Here is a 22,277-nt window from a genome sequence, read left to right on the forward strand (position 1 = left end):
ATAATAATAATAATAATAATAATAATAATGATAATAATAATAATAATAATAATAATAATAATAATAATAATAATAATAATAATAATAATAATAATAATAATAATAATAATAATAATAATAATAATGATAATAATAATAATAATAATAATAATAATAATAATAATAATAATAATAATAATAATAATAATAATAATAATAATAATAATAATAATAATAATAATAATAATAATAATAATAATCTTCAATCCCGAGGCTCCTCTGAAGGAGTGTTCCCCAGGCTGCAGGTGGCGTCGACAGCCTAATGATGTTCGAGGAAATGACTATGAAGGCCGTAATGATATGATAATGGTATGACTGCGAACTGAGGGTACAAGAGAGAGAGAGAGAGAGAGAGAGAGAGAGAGAGAGAGAGAGAGGGTAGGGGGGAGGGGGATGCGGTGCGTATCTCAGCCGGCCTGTATTATCGAGTAGGCTGGAGCGAGGGGAGGCAGGCAAGGTCAGGGTGTCGGGGGCTGTACTATATATAGTATCACGCTCTCTGGCCCGCTGTGTTCATGGCAATGGCAGCGGCGCTATCCAATTTGCTAAAGTGAATAACATGGCTGGCCTGTGTGCATGTAATATTGTATTTACATGTGTGTATGTATTTGTTTGCGTGTGTATGTGTTCACTGTATATCTATAAATCGCAGTTTTAATCAAAGTGATGTAGGTTTCCGCCATCACCGCCGCCACCTCCTCCACTCAGCTGATAACATGTAAATTCAGAATTCGTTTACATTTGACTCCATCTCGCACCTCCCCGAGTCTCGATAACCCATTGATGAAACACGTAAGGTTCCTCATAATGAAAGGTGTGCATATATGGCCTCGGCAAAGTCCACATCGTAATATTCTCCAGCCATCAATTCATCTGGTAACTTTGGGTGTTGGCATTGTCTGTTTGGCCATCTTGATTTAGGAGTGGTTCTTATCTATATACAAGCCCTGGAGCATTGACTTATTCATTCAGGGGTGGTTGTATATCTCTCAACGGGTGTGTGTATCGTATTAAATCTTGAGGTTAATATAAATCACAAAGGTTTTTATTTATTATTTTTGCAAGGTAACTCAATAGCGAAAGTCATTACTACCAGCTGGGTCTTTATGGAAAATTGTAATATGTTTCGTGTGGGGGACTGTTTTTCTTTCTCGTATTCCTGTATTCTTTTTGTATTGTTCTTGTATTGTGATTTTCTTCCCTAATATTATGTGACTTGTTTCGTGTGGTGGCTGTTTTTCTTCCTTGTATCATTGTGTTCTTGTACTGCTCGTGTAGTCTTTGTAAGATGTTTAGTGTGGATACTTTTTTCATCCTTGTATTCCTGTATTCTTCTTTTATTCTTTCATTTTCTTCTATACTTCCCTAACCTGTAACTTGTTTTGTGAGGAAACTTTTTTCTTCCTTGTCTTCCTGTATTTTGTTGTATTTTTCTCGTATTCTTACCCCATTACTACCTCGGCTTGTCTTCTTTTTCTGTCACGGTTTCTTTCTGTGTTGTATCAGAATAACACCAGAAAGCCAGTCAGTGTTTCTTTTGCGCCTAAAAAATTAATTAATCAGTTTGGCAAGCGATAAATCTGTACCTATAGCTGTCTATCTATTTCTATCTACCTGTCTGTTTATCTCTGTTTGTGCGTGTTTTGTCTGCGATGCTATAAACAGAAGCACCAAATAGATAATTATAAATGTACAAAAAAATCGTGATTACCTCCAAATTACTGTCAGATAATTTTTGTATATACTAACTTTTTTTAATAACATAATGACTTATTTTTTTGGCTCGTTTGGACGCTGATTCATATTTTCGCAGAACCAGTAATTAAACGGAGTCGTGTTGGCGTTGGGGGGCGGTTTGCAAATACTGACCAAGGAAAGGGTGGGACGTGAACTCCCGGGAGGCATTAGTGTCGCTATTATCTAAAGGAAGCATTGAAGATTATCCAGTGTCGGCCGTATTCATGGTCTGCGATAGATATTGCTTTCCCTAACGTCTTGTCTCCACTTCCTTTCTTATTTTTCTTCTAAATCACTTCTTCCTCTCCTCTCCTCTCCTTTCCTCTCCTCTCCTTTTCTCTCCCCTCAGCCTCTTCTTTACGTTCTTTTACCTCCTTTTACTCCATTTCTTCTTCCTTACTGATCTTTGTCTTTTCAACTACTTCCTTCCCGTCTTCCTTTTCATTTACATTTTGTTCTTTTCTTCAGACTTTCTCTAAAATCTCTTCCTCTCGTTTATAGTCTCCGTCTTTACCGCTTCCTCCTCTTCTTGCTGTGGAGACTATCTGTTAACACCGTACACACATTTAGGCGAGGAATCCTTCTTCCTTTCGCCCCTACTCCCTCCAGGCTGTTAGTGTTTGAAAGGTCACGAGGAAGCACGTCAGATAACCACTGTGCCCTTAAACCCGGCGTGATCGATCCTATCGCCATCAGGGACAGTCTATAGGCTCACAATGATATTTTCAGAGCTGGTGCCTTCTGTTTTTTTCTCTTTATATGATGCCTCAGACCACGGCGCGATGGATTCTAGCGCTCTCAGGGACAGTCTATGGGCTCACAATGATGTTTCCAAAGCTGGTGCCTCCGATTTTTCTCCTTATATGATGCCGGCGTCTACGTGAAGAAAGAAAATTATAGCATCAAGCAATCCGAGTGACGTTGATGTGTCTTATCATGTTGTTGGTTCTTTTAACTGGAGCGACTTACAGCGATATGATATTGGGAACCACAAGATTGTTTCAGGTAAAATAGCATCGTAGTATCATTTTCCTGACAGAGTGAGGGAAGAGGTGCATTCTTTTCATAGTCAGCCTGTTTGACCATACCTTCCCTCCCCTTAGAATTAGATGAACACCACGCGTTAGGGAGTGGTCGGTGCATTGCTTGATCTGTCACAATAACCAGTCATACCGAATAACACTTGGATTATTTGAAGCTTACTCATCAGATTGGTCGGAACAGACAACAGAACTAAGCGACGATGTACTTGATAGATACCATGGTGTGAGAGGGTTGGCAACAATTACAAACGTTAACAGACTCTTTAAGCAGCGGTGACGTGCATAGTGAATTTAAAGGTCTTTATCTTCAAGGGAGTGCAGGACACCTCTCCACCCGAAACTGACCTCTCTTCTGGCCACTCATTTCTAGTTTCTTGTATAGGAGTAGTGCTTAGTGGGCATTCTTTTTTTGTTTTTATCTGTTTTTGAACTTAAACTGCTTCCTTTACTGTAAAACCAAATGAACATACACATCTCTCCTCGTCCTTGGCAATCCTTGGAGATCTTCGTTGGGTGATGATCGTGGTCTTAGTTGTGGTTGTGGTCGTGATGGGTCTAGACGGGTCATGAGTCGAGTTCGGGGGCTTCAGGTGAGGAGGGGCGCGGGTCTGGCCTCGTGCTAGCTGTATCTGGAGGAGAGGGGGTTGATGTGCACGTCCTGGTCTGCTGACGTGAAGTGCTGTGCCTTCGGCGGGCCGCGCTCCTCGTCGGGGGTGTTGTAGCCGATGTCGATCACTTTGACAGGGTAGGTGAGCTGGTTGCCGTTGTCCCACGAGTAGATCTCCTGCGAGAGGGGAAGAGGAGGGCGATGTGAGGTGGGGGATGGCAAAGGTGGGGGTGTTAGACGAGAGGCATCGTGGGTTAGCTAGTGTGAATCATCGAGGTGAAAGTTGTATGGCCCGTATTCTCAGGCGCTTTTGGCTCTCACAACAAATATTTGGAAAGGCCATAAAGGGGATTCGGGTTCTCATTGGTGTTTTTCACATTCATGATGCAGAAGCCTTGTCAAACTTTTCACTAGGCTCATAAAACTACCCATGGAAATACTAACACAACCTCTACGAAAAGACCAAATGTGAGTGTGTAAGCCCAGAAATGTTTGAGAATATGGGCCTATGCGATATGATGTTGTTGATAAGCTTTGACCTTATTCTACATAAACGTGATGAATGTTTTTTTTATTTTTTTTTTATTTTTTTACCTATTCTAGTGGTTCAAGGAATCATAGTATATCTTCATGGATGGCCTAAGTGACGTGCTATCTTTACAAACTAGCTCTAATTGATATTTACGTCATTGTATGCTATATTCGCTGGCTGTTAAGTGACATTAATAGGTATTTTCTACAGCAAAACAAAGACTCGTCGGTATGTCTCTTCTATCCCCCAAACGCTGCTCACAACCCTTTTCCCTCTCAGCTAACACAAATACGATTCGCTCCCCCGTGCTTACCTTCGTGTTGTAGTTGTAGCCCAGCATGGTTGTCATTCTGAAGGGGTTGGTGAAGCTCAGATCAACGTCCAGCAGCCTCTTGCGGTAAAGGTCGAAGGCGAACCTGTCGAGGGAGGGACGAAAGGGGTGAGAGAAAACCGTAAACTGCATGTCTCGCTTTGGTAATGACGAATACAAGCTGGAAAATAATAGTATGGATTCTGGCAACCCGAAACCCCTTTGTAGAGTTATATATAAGCAACAGGAATAGTGTTTTTTGTAAGCTTGCGTGCCTGACAGCTGCGTAAGAGATATGAGAACTTATATATTCAAAGGAAATGTGTGCTTGTTGGTCATTGAAAGATCACAAGTAATTGAAAGAAAAAAAGTTAATTGCAGGTCAAGGTATCGGAAACGTCAGTCCTTTTAACTTCAATAACTCGCTTGCTGCTAAGTGCTTTGATAGATTTTTTCGCGTATAGTATAGAGGATCGGCAAATGCAGATCAGTGCAGGACTTTACACCCTAATCAAATCAAGTAAAACCTGAAGCCTTTGTAATAAATTAAAAATCCAACGGTGTAGCATCGAGTTAACTAAAATACCGAATATGTTTGTGTTGTTAACGAAATTGAATGGCACGTTTACGGTATACACACACAATTTTTTTTATAGTAGTCAAAGGAAATAGGTATCGTGTAATATATTTTTGCTAATTCTATACAGATGCGCGCGTGGATGTTTACGACTCGGCATTGCTTTACCTTTGCCGTTCATTCTGCGTAATTGCCTGCCTATCGAGTGCCAGCGCCAGGTAGACCGTCCGGCGGGGATTTGTTACGTTACCTGATGGGCCGCGGAACGAAGCAGCCGTAATTACAGCCTTGTTGAGCACCGCCGGCGCCTCCGTACGGGCTAGACGGGCCGCCTTCCTCATCTTAATTAATGCTTTGTCTTTACTAACGAAGTGGACCATTTTTTCATTGAGGAATACGTGTGCCGTGCGATAGTCTTTTGTTTGCTGGTCGGCTAGGCGGGCGGGCGGGAGGGAGGCAGAGTGGGTCGAGTGGAGGACTCCTTACTCGGGTATGTGTTGCCTCTCGACTTAATTTGCCTCCTCTGAGTTATGGGTCCCCTGAGGGTGTCCCCGCCTCCCCTATAACTTTATAATTATGAGTACTCGTAGAAAAGTCGACCCGCGGCTCCCGGAACACGTAGGCAGCTCCTCATCGCGCTCCAGGTCACGTGCGGCCTCGGGCGTGAACACTCACCACTCTTTCACGCCCAATTTTGTTGCTATTCCCCCGGCAACGAAATATAAATCAAGTAGGTGTGATATTACTCCTTATGTTATCTTTTACGTGTCTTATTTCACAACCGGTACAACAGCTGGTGGCGTAGATATTAAAGAGGTGAGTATGTTACCTTCAGCCACCTTGTAAATCAAAGAGTCGTGATGTTACGTTTTATACTATCTTTTTCTCGTCTTATTTCTCTACCGGGACAGCTGCTGGTGACGTATAGTTGTTAAAGAGATGTGTATGTTACTTTCAGCTACCGTGGTCGTTCCCTCCTCTTGCCCTGCCCCTGTAGTTTAAAAGCACCGTAGTCAGAGTATGCACCCCCACTTGCCCCTATCACTTCCCTCACCACTTCTCTTCTTCTGGGTCTAAGTGGCACCCCGTACATGCATCCAAAAATTAGTATCATCTCTCCTGGCCTCTCGTTCTCTTTTCTTTTGCCGGAGCAGTGTCTAGCGGGCCTTTTAGTTGCTGTTTTTGTCTTCTGCCCTTGAGCTGCCTCCTTTACTGTAGAAAGGAAAATAGCCTCCACTTCCCCTATCTATTCCCTCACTTCTAGGTTATAAGTGGCTTCCCCAGTAGTCCGCATCTCAGTATGATCTGTCCCAAGAAACCTCACTTTTCACTATTCCTTCCCTTACTTCTTTTACGTTATAAGTGTCACCCCGTTCATGTTTCTCAGTAATCTATTCCCTCACTTTTTGGTTATAAGTGGCTTCCCCAGTAGTCCACTTTTCACTATTCCTTCCCTTACTTCTTTTACGTTATAAGTGTCACCCCGTTCATGTACCTCAGTAATTAGTGTCAAGAACTCCCACTTCCTCCTATCACTACTTCCTTCTTCTAGGTTCGAAGTGGCATCCCCGTACTCCACATCTCAGTTTGTATCACGTCTGTACCAAGAAGCCACAGCGTCTCCCCTAAGTCCTAGCGAACCTCTCTCCATTCCCCGCACGTCCGCTCCGTCCATTACCTGATTTTGGTGTCCCGCTCCGTGGCGCTGTCGATGGCATACAACACCCCGCACGTGATGAAGAGCTCGCCGAACTTCTTGTGGCTCAGGGGAATGTTCCAGCTGTACTCCACCTGCGGCAGCACCAGGTGGCGAGGGGGTGGGTGGGTGGTAGAGGGGGGGGGAGAGGGAGAGAAAATGGTGTTAGTTTAGAGGTTTATTTTTTTTTATCTAAGGTCAGTTCGTTGTTGTTGTTGTTGTTGTTGGCTTATTGGTTGTGTGGGTTTTATGTAGTCAGTGACTGAGGTGATTTTTTTTGGTTGATGAGAAAAGGAAGTATAAGGTGTGTGTGTGTGTGTGTGTGTGTGTGTGTGTGTGTGTGTGTGTGTGTGTGTGTGTGTGTGTGTGTGTGTGTGTGTTTCTGTCTGTCTGTCTGTCTGTCTGTCTGTCTGTCTCTCTCTCTCTCTCTCTCTCTCTCTCTCTCTCTCTCTCTCTCTCTCTCTCTCTCTCTCTCTCTCTCTCTCTCTCTCTCTCTCTCTCTCTCTCAGCCTCATACACTTGATTGTCACTGCTTCTCCCTCTTTCACCACTTGACCTCTTTCTCTCATGCCTGTCTTTCCTCCCTTCTCTCTTTCCTTCTCCCCTACACTCGTCTTCCTATCTCTGTTCACTCTTCATCTTTTCCTGTTCTCTCGTTTCGCTACATTCTTACCTCTCCCTTTTCTCTGTAACCCTTTTCCTCGTATCTTCCCACTCCCTTTCTCTCTCATGTTTCTATGGCACTTTATCTTTTCATCTTTCCCTGTTCTCTCGTTTCGTTCTTTTCTTACCTCTCCTATTTCTCTTGTTACCCTTTTCCCCGTATCTAACCCCCTTCCTCTCTCTCACATATCTATGGCACTCAGCCTTTTCATTCCTATGCTCCCCCTTCTCTTCTTCTTTTGACTTCTATCGCTTTGTATCCTCACGAACTTCTCCCTGCTTATTCACTCATTTTCTTCTTCAATTACTCTACTCTACTCATCTTGATCACTACGCCACACTACTTTTTGCCATTATCACCCATTAACTCCATCCCCGGCTTCCTCACCTTCAAAGACCACGGCTCCAGCTTCATCACTATCGTATTGTTGTTTTCTGGCAGGCCGTAGATCGCCCATAGCCCGTTGTCGTCGGTGTTGAAGTCGATGTAGTCTCGGCTGACGCGGTACAGGTAGTTCTCCCCGGCCGTCGCCACTTCCGGCACGTCAACGTCGATGGTGGCGCCCGTCAGTAGGTCGTAGCGTATGATCCTTTGGTGGCCCATGTATTGGTAGTAGAAGGAGCCGTTGTACACCACGTGGGAGTTGCCCTGAGGATAGAAAGAAGTGTTTTTTTAGTTTATTGGTTGAGGAATGAGATGTGCATTGGTGTGAGTGGGAGTTGAAAGACTTAAAATTAATGATGATGTGACGAAGATGAGCACTGTGGCCATGCGTAGCTATAGTGTGTGCCCTCAACTTTACCTTTAACTCAAATTGATGCCTATAAAATTATCATGTAGGTCTGTATAATGTTAATAAGGGTATCTTAATCACTATCTTCAACAGTATTTCTGTTTTCTGCTCCTCCTCCTCCTCCTTATCATCATCATCTTCATCAGCATCACATCTTCAATATCATCTTCAGCATCACTAGTACGTGTCTGGTACATTGGAGGGGTCAGGGTCGTCCAGTCTGAATAAACACTCTTGGTCTGGCTTGAAAAAATATCTGTGGAGAGCATAGAGAAAGGAACTGAAGGAGGGACAGTCTTGGAAAAAAAAAAAAAAAAAAAAGACGCTAAGGGCCAGTCTTTACACTCCAGTACAGCAAGTTTGTAAGCTCCCCAACCAAACACAAAATACGGCGAAAATTTCTTGTATATAGTGTTTGGCGTTGATAGAAAAAGGAGGAAATTTTCGGAGACCACACAGTGAATTTCTTTAGTATCATGGTATTGGGTGGAAATAACGGATCATTGTGGAGAATATAGTTTAGTTTAGGCGCTTACAATGACTCTGGGGTGGACTGTCAAACAGGCCCTAAATCTTACCCATGGTAGATGTTTAAAAATGAGTAATAAAACGTAACAACAACCAAAGAAAAAACATACCTTGCTCTCGTCACAGGTGTTTTATTCTCCAACGCTAAGTTAAATAAACAGTATCGTATATCCAACCCGCAAAACATTATAATTCATCAGCGCACTAAAATAAATGCTTCAAAATGAATGAATAATAATGCGCCTCATCATGGACAAAAACATCAATTAATCGTCCGTTTATCGCATTCGGGACCAGAGAGAGAAACGTTCTGTATTTAGAAGCGTAGTACTTCACACTTCTCTTACTGAATTCACTAACATACACCACCATATGTTTTACTATACTTGTTTTATATAGACCTGTTTTATACCGTTAGTTTTATACTCCGCTTTTTACCGTTAGTTTATACCGTTTGATTCTATTTTATACCCTTAGTCTTATACCGTCTTACTTCTTTTTATACCATCTGTTTCATACCGTTTTTATACCGTCAATTTTTTTTATATATATTTTATTTTAACTTTGTTTTATGCAGTTCTAGACCATCTGTTTTCTACCGTTTTGTTTCGTTCTATTCCGTCTGTTCTTTATTGTTTTGGCCTTCTGTTTTATACCAATTTCATTTTTGTGTTGTACCGGTTTTATATTATTTGCTTTATGGTGTTTGGTCTGTACCGTCTGTTTTGTGCCGACCCTCAAGACGAAGCTTTCTTGGCCCTAATGGTGTATGACTGCAAGGTTCTGCTACTGTGATGCTACTAAGTAAAGATATAAAAGGTCAGATTCACATTTTGATTCTGCTCTCGCGCACACATATAGTTTATTTATCTATTTTTCCTTTCAACTCGCAGCATTGATTTTATATGGACAGTAAATTGAATCGAAACCCATGGAACTGGTTAACTTGTATAGAATAACCCGCTAATGCGACACGGGACTCCATCATATTTCTCTTTGTAATGCCTGAAAATCAAACACTGATGCTACAAAAATACTGTATCATTGTTATTTCAGTTAATATTTTGTTTGTCCGTTATTTAGTTTTAGTTTATTGTTTGTTTGATCCATTCTCTCCAACAGGTGCGAGGGACTCCATAACACTTTTATATGTAGTATGTACCTGAAAATCGATCACTAATGCTATAAAAAACGTTCTTATTTTTAGTTCACTTATTTTTCTTTGTTTGTTCGCTCTTTAGTTTTAGTTTTTCCTCTAATTCATCCATTCTCTTCGACAGGTATCGGTGACAGGCGTGGACAGACGTAGCAGATGATGGTAAAGTTGTATGGAGACTCTAATTCATCCATTCTCTTCGACAGGTATCGGTGACAGGCGCGGACAGACGTAGCAGATGATGGTAAAGTTGTATGGAGACTCTAATTCATCCATTCTCTTCGACAGGTACCGGTGACAGGCGCGGACAGACGTAGCAGATGATGTTAAAGTTGTATGGAGACAGAAAGGAGATTGAACAAAACTAATTATCGAACTAAAAGTGTTACTAATGCAGTGTTGAGAGAAAAGGGGACACAAACTCGAGTGGGCCAAGGAAAAGGATAGAAAAGAAGTGTGTATCGAGCAAGAACGTAAAGAAATAAGTTACCAAAATTATAGTGTTAGCGTGCATCTTAACGAGAAAAGATAAACAGAGAAATGCAAGAGATAAGTGAAGTGTGTGATTAAGCAAAAGAGTGGATCAAGAGGAGGAGGACCTACGAAGCGATACAAAGCGATATAGGTCAAGAGGAAACGTTTGAGACGGGGGGGGGGGTCACGTAGGGTCTTGCAAGTCGGTCGTCGGGCCATCACTTTACAACGAGGCACAGTGAGCTGACTCCCTCCCTGCAGCGAACACCACCACACCACAAACACGAGTACCACCACGATCATGACCAACACCAACGGCACCACCACCACCACCACCAGACATCGCTGCTCAAAAGATAGGTAATTAACATATTTTAATCTAATTGCCTTCCTTGACACTTATCATTAAGACTCCTCTCCATCTGAAATTGACCTCTCTTTTCGTCACTCTACTCTTTTATTGGAGCGGTGCTAGCGGGCTTTTTTTTATCTTATATATTTTTGCCCTTGAGCTGCTTCCTTTGCTATTAAGAAATGGCGACAAATGAGAAGGTAAATCTATAAGGTACTAAGTCTTGATGTAATTGCTCGTTGTACGTGAAACCGACCTTTACAACGACACTATTGGACCCATATATTGCTGATTTTTATACCTTTACCTCTTATACCTGTACCTTATACCTGTACCTTTATACCCCTGCCTTATACCCGTACCTGTAATTATCTTGTTCCACGCTGGGGGATGCAAATTTGGACCGATGTTTTTACCTTTTATACCTGGGTCTCTTATACCTTTTATACGTGTAGCTCATACCTGTACCTCTTATACCTGTACCTGTAAATACCTTGTTCCGCGCCGGAGGATGCAAATTTAGTGGCGGCGGTCGAAGCGGTATTGCGGCTCCGTACTCAGCCTGCCAGGGAAAGGACGCGTGCGGCACATGTCAGAGCCATCCTTAGCCGCTTAATTAACTCAGGTACGCATGCACAGGTGACCGTGACCCCTGGAGCCTACTCGTGCTGAGATTGCCGCCATAATGAAGCGCTCGAGGGCGACAGTTCCCTCATCACGCGGAATTCTGGTTATGGTTCGTGTTCTCAGGCGCTTTCGGCTCTCACAACAACGATAAACGATATCCAAAGGGCACAAGGGAAACTAGTCGTGTATACTCATTAATGTTTTTTACGTTCATGGTCCAGAAGCCTTGTCAAACCAACACTCAGGCTCTCACAACAACGATATCCAAAGGGCACAAGGGGAATTGGTCGTGTACTCGTTATGTTTTTTTACGTTCATGGTCCAGAAGCCTTGTCAAACCAACACTCAGGCTCTCACACTTTACGTTCATGGTCCAGAAGCCTTGTCAAACCAACACTCAGGCTCTCACAACAACGATATCCAAAGGGCACAAGGGGAATTGGTCGTGTACTCGTTATGTTTTTTTACGTTCATGGTCCAGAAGCCTTGTCAAACCAACACTCAGGCTCTCACAACAACGATTTCCAAAGGGCACAAGGGAAACTAGTCGTGTACTCATTAATGTTTTTACGTTCATGGTCCAGAAGCCTTGTCAAACCAACACTCAGGCTCTCAGAACAACGATATCCAAAGGGCACAAGGGAAACTAGTCGTGTATACTCATTAATGTTTTTTACGTTCATGGTCCAGAAGCCTTGTCAAACCAACACTCAGACGCTTTCGGCTCTCACAACGATTTCCAAAGGCCACAAAGGAGATTAGTCAGGTTCTACATCAATATTCTCACGCTCATGGTGGCTCAAATAGCAATACCCATGGATTTACCCACTACCTCTACCTGTGTTCTCAGCAGGGTTACCAAATTATCGTATTCAGGCACTCAGCACATCGTATTTTCCGGTAAGTAATGCTTTTAACGAGAACTTTAACTGGAATTTCGTTATCTGTGTGGGTAGGAAAGTTTTGGGCCTGGAACTGGTAAATGCGATGTTTTGAGTACGATAATTTGGCAACTCTGGAACTTCTCAGGCGCTTTCTGCTCTCACAACAACGATTTCCAAAGAACACAAAGGAGACCAGCCGCGTTCTCATAAGTGTTTTTCACGTTCATGGTGCAGAGGCCATGTCTGACTATCACTAGACGCATGAAGCTACCCATGGAGATACTAACACGACCTCTACCAAACCCTTATCTAATGTTTAGGTGTGTAAGCCCCGAAATGATTGAGAATATGGGGCCATGTTTTGTGAATGACGGGTAAAGAGGCTGACGCATGGGATAGGTATGTAGGTGAATAGGCATAGGGAAGTGAAGGGGAGGGGAAGGATACATGGATACATAAAAGAGAGTAATAGTCGTGTACCCGAAAATGAAAATGAATGCGCATTGGTAATCACGTAGCAAGTCAGGAACACACACACACACACACACACACACACACACACACACACATCCCTTTTTATGGACACCTTTACCTTAACTGAGTGCCATTGGTTTGTTTTATTGCTGTTATTGATGTTGTTTTTGGTGTTGCTTGTTGTTTCTGGCCCAAAATGCAACTCTTATTATTACACACAAAAAACAAACCAAACCAAAAAAACGGGGAACACATGCAGACAAACAAGCAGGCATACATACTTGCACACACACACACACACACACACACACACACACACACACACACACACACACACACACACACACACAGGCAGGTTCAGACAAACAAATAAACATGCAGGGAGACTTAGACAAACAGGCAGTCGTAGATACATGCAGACAGACAGACACAAGCAGACATAAACACACAGGCAAACTCAGACAGACAAATAGACAAATAGATAGACTCACATAGATAGACAGACGGACAGACACACGGTTCGGGCTATGTGACAAATCCCGTCCCTTTAATTTTCAGGGTTGATGAAATATTTTGTGGGCAGCACGTCAAAGATTTACGGTCCAGGGAACGAAGCAAAAAGGTTATTACACGCGTCATGAATAAATCACGGAAAATATGCCCACTAATGAACAGGGCGCACACACACACACACACACACACACACACACACACATTCATACACACGGTTACTGTCCCCCTTTTCAGCAAGCGGTAAAAGGGGGGTGGGGTTGAAACGGGCTTGAGTCCCGGCTTTGGTCATAGATCGGTTAAGGATCAAGCCATGTATGAATGACGAGAGAGAGAGAGAGAGAGAGAGAGAGAGAGAGAGAGAGAGAGAGAGAGAGAGAGAGAGAGAGAGAGAGAGGAGAGGAGAGGAGAGGATAAGGGTAGTGTGGAAATGAAATGTAAGGAAAGGAAAGGGATGGAAAGGGAAGGAAAGGGAAGGGAAGGGAAGGGAAGAGAAGAGAGGCAGACAGACAGACAGACAGACAGACAGACAGACAGATTTTCCGCGATCATTCCTCCCACGTTAATTTTCGCGAGGGCGTCGGAAGGAATGAGTGGCGCGGGTCGAGATTAGGGCGTTCCGGGAGTGCCTCTTCACGCCCGGATGAGGAGCAGCAGCAGGAGGTGGAATGTGGTTTTGCACGTCCAATTTCCTCTTATTATTTCTTTCCCTTTGCTACGACTATTTCCCACCCGGGCAATAGTCGTAGTAAGGGTAGCAAGGGTATTATATCTGCTTAGCTTGATTGTACATAGTAAGTTGTTAGGTGAAGAGGAGCATGGCTTAGTCTTTGATGATACCTGGAGGCACTTTAGTTAAGACCCTCCCATATCAGGTTTTCAGTAGCCAGTACATGTCTGTTACACGTTGTTATGAAGTACCATTTTTTAGCGCTAGTAATTTGTCATATGCAGCAGCTTTAGCTTTTCTTTTTTCGAGGATGTTAAGTTTGTTCGTCCTTTCATTTGTCGTTATATGTTTATGCTAAAGAGAAAGATATTTTTGTCAACTTAAAGTGAAATGTTTTGCTTCCGTGATAGTGTATTTTATAATAATAGAACTAAGGAAATGACGAAGGCCGAGGGACGGGCTCCAGAGATTAGTAGGCGGGAGTGAGAGTGATGCCCTGTGCCAGTCAAGATCGGCGGACAGACGAGGAGCCCGAAATGTAACGGAATCCTGGCATTGTTGAAACGTCTATAAAATGCGTTTCCTCTGTTGCTCCTCACTCTTATTGAGGATTAGTGATCGGAGCAAGAAAACACGCACTTATAAAACCTCGACGTTCAGGCACAATTATGAAGAAATCTGGCATTTCGTTATTTCGTAAGATCCTTACAATTCCTAAGACCTTGAGCTCTTCCGGTTGTCGAGGTCAAGAATCGCTTCTCTTCACCACGGGGCCTTGGTGAGCGGCGAGGGAGCGGCTACAAAAGGTTTCTTGAGTTGAGGAGGCGCAATACGACGGCTCGGGTGCGAATTTACAGCGGCTTTGTGTTACGAGTTGGAAATACTGCCGCGGCGAGTAATTGGATGTAGTGCCGCTGCTGGCCGGGACAGGTGGCGTGCTGCGGACCGCCATGATCACGGTGGTGGGCCGCCGGCACGCGTTGTTATATGAAAAATTGTCGCCCGCCGGACAAACGTTATCTGAGTTATGGTAGTGTGCTATTCGAACCGGGTTAATTTCTGTCTCCTTACACCCTTTTAAGTATACAGCTGTTTAAAGTCCATTGCTGTATAAGCCAGATTTTGCGGTGATGTCTAAGTTACCACAATATACCCTACACGAATGTCTTTATCAGAAAATGAAAATCAGACGCATGTTCGTATTTTGCGGACGGCTGCCAAATAGATCATTGGGGAGCACGGCTTGGTTTGTCGCGAGCTTTAACTAATGCCCTTGAGCTTAGCTGGCCGGGTCACAGCTCAGTGGCAGCCGTGAATCCGCAGGGAATTTATGATCGAGAAATAAAACGCCACGAAATAGTAATGATATAAATAAAATTGCTTAAAACAGCGGAAACCGTCTAGAATCACGCATTGTATTTTATTAATGTGTGTAGGAGTGGGATGGAGTTGTGCAAGGTATGCGAGGAAGCAACAACAACACAAATGGTCTCACATGACGTTATTGGTTTAGTGCCGTTGATATAAGACTGAAAAAAAGTGTTAAGGCCACAGACAGGTTAGGAGCATGTCAACACCAGAGTAAACAAAAGCGCTCCGATAATAATGCCCAAACATTCGCTAAAAGTGCCAATGTGTGAGAGTAGGTGAGGTGGGTGAGAGGGCGGGTAGGTGGCCGGGTGAGGGTGGGCGTTGGAGAGGGAGGTAATGTAAGATGCTTAGGAGAAGGGATTCGGGGAGCAGGATTATGGCGCAGAGGCGTGAACTGTACAACCACGGTGTCTAGAGAGAGAGAGAGAGAAGAGAAGAGAAGAGAAGAGAAGAGAAGAGAAAAGGAAAGGAAGGAAATGAAATGAAATGGAAAGGAAGGGAAGGGAAAGGAAAGGAAAGGAAAGGAATAGAAAGGAAAGGAAAGGAAAGGAAAGGAAAGGAAAGGAATGGAAAGGAAAAGAAAGGAAAGGAAAGGAAGGGGAAGGGGAAGGGGAAGGGGAAGAGAAGAGAGAGAGAGAGAGAGAGAGAGAGAGAGAGAGAGAGAGAGAGAGAGAGAGAGAGAGACCATAATGGGCAAGGAGAAAGAAGAGAAAAAGAAACCAGCGGACCTTAACTTCCTCCTCCTCCCAAGTCTTCAAGGGTATTGGGAAAGGTCTTAAAAATATTCACCCACTCAAAAAAAAAAAAAAAAATCATAGAAAGCGTTTTTGGCCGCCGTGAATCATTCCTTTTGCGGCGGCAGGAACGATTTGGCTTTCTGACGATTCGCCGCTAAGATTTCAAAGTTGATTTAAATTGTTTGCCGAAGAATTAGAAAATTTATGATGTCTTGAATGCTGCGTCATCTGAAGGTCTTGGCGGGGCTGACAGCTGTGGAAAGATTGAGGTGGAAAGGAAGAAAAAGAAGAGGAGGAGGAGGAGGAAGAGGGGGAGGAAGCAGAATAAGAAGGAGAAGAAGAAGAAGAGGCGGAGGAGGTGTTTAAAGAGGAAGAGGAGGTGGGAGAAGAGAAACAGGAGAAGTGAGAAGAAGAGGAGGGGGGAAAAGAGGTTGAGGTAGAGGTGGGAGAAGGGGAACAGAAGCAGTGGGAGAAGAAGAAGAGAGCCTGGGAGAAGAGGGAAAGGAAAAAGAGGTAGAGTAGAAGAAGGGGGAAGAGAAGGAAAGAAAAGGAGTAAGAAATCTGATGGCAAGAATCCTTTCACCTCCGTTTCAATTTCCATCGTTTTGACTGATTTCATTCTCCATTCATCCGTCCGTCTCTCCTGCCACATATCAACCTCTCATTTGTCTTCCTCCCATCCATCACTCTTCCTCCTCCTCCTCCTCCTCCTCCTCCTCCTCCTTCTCCTTCTCCTCCTCCCAAGTTCCTGTTGAAGCACATCTTGCGGCGTCAGCTGAGTGTGATTGTAGAAGATGGAGTCTCAGGGTTATATAGTTCATGGGTTCCACTAATGCCTGTATCTATATCTATCTGTTTACCTGTCCGTCTGTGTTTTTGTCATTGTGTCTGTCTATGTTTGTCAGCCTGCCTGTTTTAGCTTTTGCCTGTCTGTTTTTATTTTTACTTGTGTTGGCCTGTCTGTCTATATAGATGGCTGTAAAGTTGAGGGCATACGATATAGCTGCGCGTGGCCTCTATGCTCATCTCCGTCACATTAACCCTTGACCCTATAGTGGAAAAGAACCAAAAGAAAATAAAAATTGGTTGACTGACTGGGAAAGAAACATGCAGAGAGAGAGGCGTGACAGCGAGTACTCACCACAAAAGGGAAGGGCAGCGTGTAGTTCTTGTTGGGCTGTCCCTTTCTGTAGCGGTTCTTGTCGTTGAACTCGCTGAGGCGGGTGGGGTCCGCGGGGTCGGTGGTCCAGAAGCGAGGCTCCCGCTGAGGGTCGTGCGGGTGGGGGTCACGCATCCACGACCCGTACATGGACTCGGTGTGGCGGATGTAGACGGCCTTGCCCACCGCCGCCAGCATGCAGTCTGAAGGGGTGGGTGGGCAGGGAAGGCAAGGATTAAGACCTACTAACAAATATCTACGTACTCTTTACTCTATCTCTTTTTTGTTTTTGTTTTTATTTGTAGGGTTTATTAATGTTACTCTTCATATTTGTTTCTTCCATTACACTCTTTTCTTTATCCGCATTTTATTGAGCTTCCCCCCCCCCCACCCACCCACACACACACACACTATTATTCTTTGTGGTTAGGTCAGTATATTATTTCGTCTCCAAATCTTCCACGTGTTTACTTTTGAATTTTAAGCAGAACATTTACTTAATCATAAAATTTCTCATTCTTTCTTTATTTATTTCCTCTTCTGCTCCGGTCTTTATTACCTTGTTTTAGTTCAGCTTTTACTTCTCTTCTCTTTTCGTTTTTATGTCCCTTTATCTCCCAGTCTTCTGTTTCTTCAGTAAATTAATAGCACATCAAAGCTCAAATTTTAAAACTATTAAATGGCTGCTAAATTTCGTCAGCGAGTGATCCATTCCACCCCGGCAATGGAGGGGAACGGAGTTATTGATTTACGACAGGCTTCTTTGGAATCCGTCTTTGCTCTTGGGTGTCGTTTCCTCATCGAATTACGGACCTCAAATGTTCCTCGGAGGAGACGCTGCTTCAGTGCGTCGAGGCGGCGTTATTGCGGGGCGTCTGTGGGCCATTACTCGCGGGGGAATGACGGCCAGAATAGAGAACCCATCAGAATCCGGACGGAGGGATTCAGCTTGGAGGGATTGGCTGGACGCGGATGCTGAGACCAGGGAGATGCAATGCCGTTATGGGAGCTACGCAGGAGTCTAATATGGGTATGTGGCGGATCGAGGAGTGAGCCTTTATCGGTAGTATAATGCAGGACGTGGTTGAGGAGGCCAGGGAGATGCAGTGCTGTTATGGGAGCTACGCAGGACTCCAGTACGAGGGTGTGGCGTAGAGAGGACCGAGCCTTTATCTGTAGTATGTTCGTATCAGCCTTTGGCCCACCGGCTCTTTAGATTTTTATTGATATTAAGGATCAGCCACAGGGATTAAGCTTGACAGATCCACAGTGAAACGATAGTATAGGTAGAGGGGGAATGGTCTTTACACACACACGCACACACACACAACCCCCCCCCCACTCACACACACACAACCACCTCCCCTCCTTCCCCCCCCTACAGTCAAACGTACGCTATCAACACGACACATGGAGTACAGAATTGCCTCCCCAAGTGATGTCAGACGTAGCTTCGTGCTCACGCCGGGCACACACACACGGTTGCTTCGCCTAATGAACCGGTGCAGCCAGAGCGCCGCGCGGGCCAGGCTGTTCCAAGAATGGCCTGATAATTGGAGGCGTGCACTCTTCCCCCAACTACGAGTAAGTGTGGGTCTAATTGGGGGTGTAAAGGAGTCATTACCTGCCACTGTTTTCGCGTTCAGTTAATTAGCGGCGGCAGATGAGGTAAACTGTTGCTAGTAAATAATTTTTCTCTCCTTCTTTTGAGACCTCCTTATTGGTGTTATATTTTTACTCGGGTTTTCCTTCTCCGTTGTGATTCTGTCTCATTCTCCTCTACTTCATTTTTCGCTAGTTAGTTTTTTCGTCCCTTTTCGATATTCATTTTTTTTCCCTCGACGAGTAAAAGGTTCGCAGCTGGTTGTTTTTCTTCCGCATAAAGTTGAGCTGCGAGGAGGACGCTCTGGACTGTTTTCTTTGGGCCTGGAAGCCTCGAGAGAAATTATAACTTTCTACTGAATCGTCTATCTTCCCAGCGGCTCTCTGGCTCAGCTCTCGAAGGTCACTGCGTTTCCATCTTGACAAATGATCTTTAATTTGAGTCTCCCGCAGTTCTTTAAAAAGGGAATCACATGGCTATACTCACTACTTCAGGACGATGGATTTAAACATGCCGTGTAATGCAAGTCTGGTGAGATTCATATATTCAGATATTTGCCGTCATCATTCATCCGCGTTGGTTGGCATTTCGACATTCACATTTAATTGTTGAACTGGAAGTGAAAAAAAAATGTTTCCTAAAAAGTTGTGATATTTTTATATGAAAATGTTGTCTGTTTCATAAATTAATAAATGAATGAACGAATGCAAAAATACTCAAGAGCAAAAATTTAGAACCAAGTAAATTAGTTATTAAGACAAATATGAAAATAAGAAATACAAACATATTTTCTTCCGCTCACTGGACTCGCAGAAAATATCAGTCTACTTTTTCTTGTCATATGTTACGAAGTATGTTATTATTATTGCCACGAGCTGCTTCACACAGACGTGACTGCTTTGCTGGTTTAGAGTAAGAAATGGAAATATCCTGATAATACGTTTTTATCTTTCGTGACATAAGGTTGTGACTTATTTTGTATTTAACTCACTGGAACTATTATTAACGAGGCCAAATTGTCGCCTTGTCTCCGCGATGTCGGGAGTTCGTGTCTTGGACGAGGCGGGTTATCAGGGAGAGAGGCAGCACGCACTCTCTTCTGGATTGATTAGAGCTGCGTGGTCTTAGTTGACTTGATAGTCGTTCAGAGTAACATGTATTGCAATAGTGGTTGTATACTTCGTGTTTGACAGTTTCCGTCGTTGTTGTATTCATAGTGGCCGCAGTTAATTTTTCTTTAATGCAGTCATTGTAATTGTTGTTATATAGATGGCAGTGGTGTATAGGTGTAATTGTAAGACCTTTAATCACAGCAGCACTCACCTGAAATCCTATAGTTGTTATATATTGTAAAACCCGTAATTACAAATATATTCAATTCGTTTAATAACTGTAATAACCACACTCACCTGATGCCACAATCGTTATTTCAATACGTACAATGTCACCTGGACTCACCTGATGATCTGTTGCGGAAGCCCGGGTAGGTGGAGTTGCCATACTGCTCCACGCTGAGGCCGAAGAGCGCGCCGCGACCCTCCGCACACTTCGGCATCTTGGGGCACTCGTCACACTCGGCCACCGGCGGACACAGGTCGAAGAGGTCGGTGAAGCTGGGCGGGTCGGGGCCGAAGGTGAGGCTGTCGTCGGAGCCGGTGGACGGGTGGTGCAGGTTGGGGTCGATTTCTGGGTTTTGAGAGAGAAAACGGGGAGAGGGTAAGACGGTGAGCATGGAAGGTGTGCAAAGGGCGTGGGCGGATGAATAAGAGAATAGGAAGGAGAGTGACTAAATTGACTAATGGGAATTATGGGGAAGCGTGAGCGATGATATTTGTGCACTGTTGGGGTTGGGGTGAGATGGGGAATATGGCAGCAAAGGACGCGAGCAGAGAATAGGATAGTGACTAGAATGGACTGAGGGTATGTGAGTTATAAGAACTTAAGGACAAGATGGGGAACCGTGAGGGGTGATTTTAGTGCACGGGGATGGGAAGGAGAAATGATAAGCAACAAACAGGGGGTGAGTAGTCGAAGGAAGGGACGAAACAATTAAAGGTGGTTAAGTGACTGGTTATTATGAATTAGGGGGAAGAGTGAGGGGTGATTCTTTGCACGGAGAGGGGACGGGGAAGAGATGGTTAGCGTGAATAATGAGAATGGACGTGGAATAATTATGGGCAGGGTAATGGGCAGTGGTTATCTAAATTAGAGGGGGAAGGAAGGAGGGATTGGGGAGGGTTAGTAATGGACGTAAGGTTATTAAGGAAAGGAGAGGTATAAAAGACTATAAAGAAGAAGGCGTGTGCAAATTTGGATAAAGATGAAGGAAATGAACGGGAAAAGACGCAACAGAGATATGTTTTGGAGTAGAATGACGTTGAGGGTGGAGGGATATCAATAGACGTATGTTTATTAAAGAAAGGAGAGGTAGAAAAGACAATAAAGAACAAGGTGTGTGTAAATTTAGATAAAAAAGGACGGAAATGAACGGATAAAAGGCGTAAGAAATATTGGGATTGGATGTGACGTAAAATGACATGGATTTTATGATTTATGGAGAAGAGCGAAGAGTGAAAAGGCGATTCTACACTGAAAGATTATAAGGAAAGAGACGAAAAGTTAAATGACTGTGCTGTTTCAATAAAGTAATCTGAACATTGTAAAAGAGTATAAGGAAGAGTTTTTTTTACTAGACGAATCAAATATTTTATCCAATGGTCATTATGTTTCTCTTGATTAACCGTATATTTACTATCGCTAGATCTTTGACTCAATAAGGCACACACACATTGTAATCCTTCACCGCACAACTCCTCCGCAAATGTAGGAAGAGGCATCCACGAGAGGAGTAACAAAAATCACTAAACTGACTGGTAGTGGATTTACAGTATTTCCCTCGTTATTTTTATTTTTTTAACTTCACACAGGAGGAACATGTATCCGCTCTCTCCCTCCCTGCACGCATTTAATCTCCTGCGTTGCCTCCAGCTATACAAGTAAAAAGAAAATAAATATATGGCATACCCCCTTTACGAAGAGATTAGGGCATAAAGGAAAAATGGTGAACAATGGGCGAGCAGACAAACAAACAAACTTTCCTCTCCCATTATCTTATCCTTCATAACGCCTCATTGTTATCTTATTAAAAACTGCACCGTCCTATGTATTGTTATTACGTTATAGAATTAAAATATGAAGAAATAAAGGTGAACGATGAGCGAGTAAACAAACCTCAAAACCATTCTCGACTATTGCTTTATCCTGCTCAACGCCTCCTATTGTTATCTTATTAAAAACCGCACCGTCGTATGTACTGTTACTCCGTTATAGTTTGAAAAGACAAAAAAACATATAAGCAACAATGAGAGGACAAACAAACCCCCAGACCATCCTAGCTTTCTCAACGCCTCCTATTGTTATCTTATTAAAAACCGCACCGTCGTATGTACTGTTATTACGTTATAGTTTTAAAAGACAAAAAAACATATAACTAACGATGAGAGGACAAACAAGCCCCCAAACCATCCTATCCCTCTCAACGCCTCCTATTGTTATCTTCTTAAAAACCGCACCGTCGTTTGTAGGTATTGTGATTACGTTATAGCATTAAAAGACAGCACCAGCAGCAGCCGCGCAAGAGAGGACGGCAGTATTGGAAACCCCATTTAGCTTGCATACACAACGAAGCGATTTAAAGTCCGCGGAGTATTAAAAGGTAAAAATTCCGACAGCGC

At 43.5% G+C, this 22,277-nt stretch overlaps 1 protein-coding gene across 1 annotated transcript in view; it reads right to left on the reverse strand.

The window, feature by feature from the left end:
* Positions 1–1,163: 1,163 nt before the first annotated feature.
* Positions 1,164–22,277, reverse strand: part of LOC126996592 (uncharacterized) — a gene marked incomplete at its 5' end in the record, with an annotated part of 35,888 nt that continues 14,774 nt past the window's right edge. The window contains 6 exons of the mRNA XM_050857198.1: positions 1,164–3,603; positions 4,272–4,374; positions 6,524–6,636; positions 7,593–7,853; positions 16,923–17,143; positions 20,002–20,229. Of these exons, the coding sequence (XP_050713155.1) occupies positions 3,439–3,603; positions 4,272–4,374; positions 6,524–6,636; positions 7,593–7,853; positions 16,923–17,143; positions 20,002–20,229 (1,091 nt within the window). The remainder of the gene's footprint in view (positions 3,604–4,271; positions 4,375–6,523; positions 6,637–7,592; positions 7,854–16,922; positions 17,144–20,001; positions 20,230–22,277) is intronic.

Source organism: Eriocheir sinensis, chromosome 10 (genome assembly GCF_024679095.1).
Source record: "Eriocheir sinensis breed Jianghai 21 chromosome 10, ASM2467909v1, whole genome shotgun sequence".
Classification (NCBI taxonomy): domain Eukaryota; kingdom Metazoa; phylum Arthropoda; class Malacostraca; order Decapoda; family Varunidae; genus Eriocheir; species Eriocheir sinensis.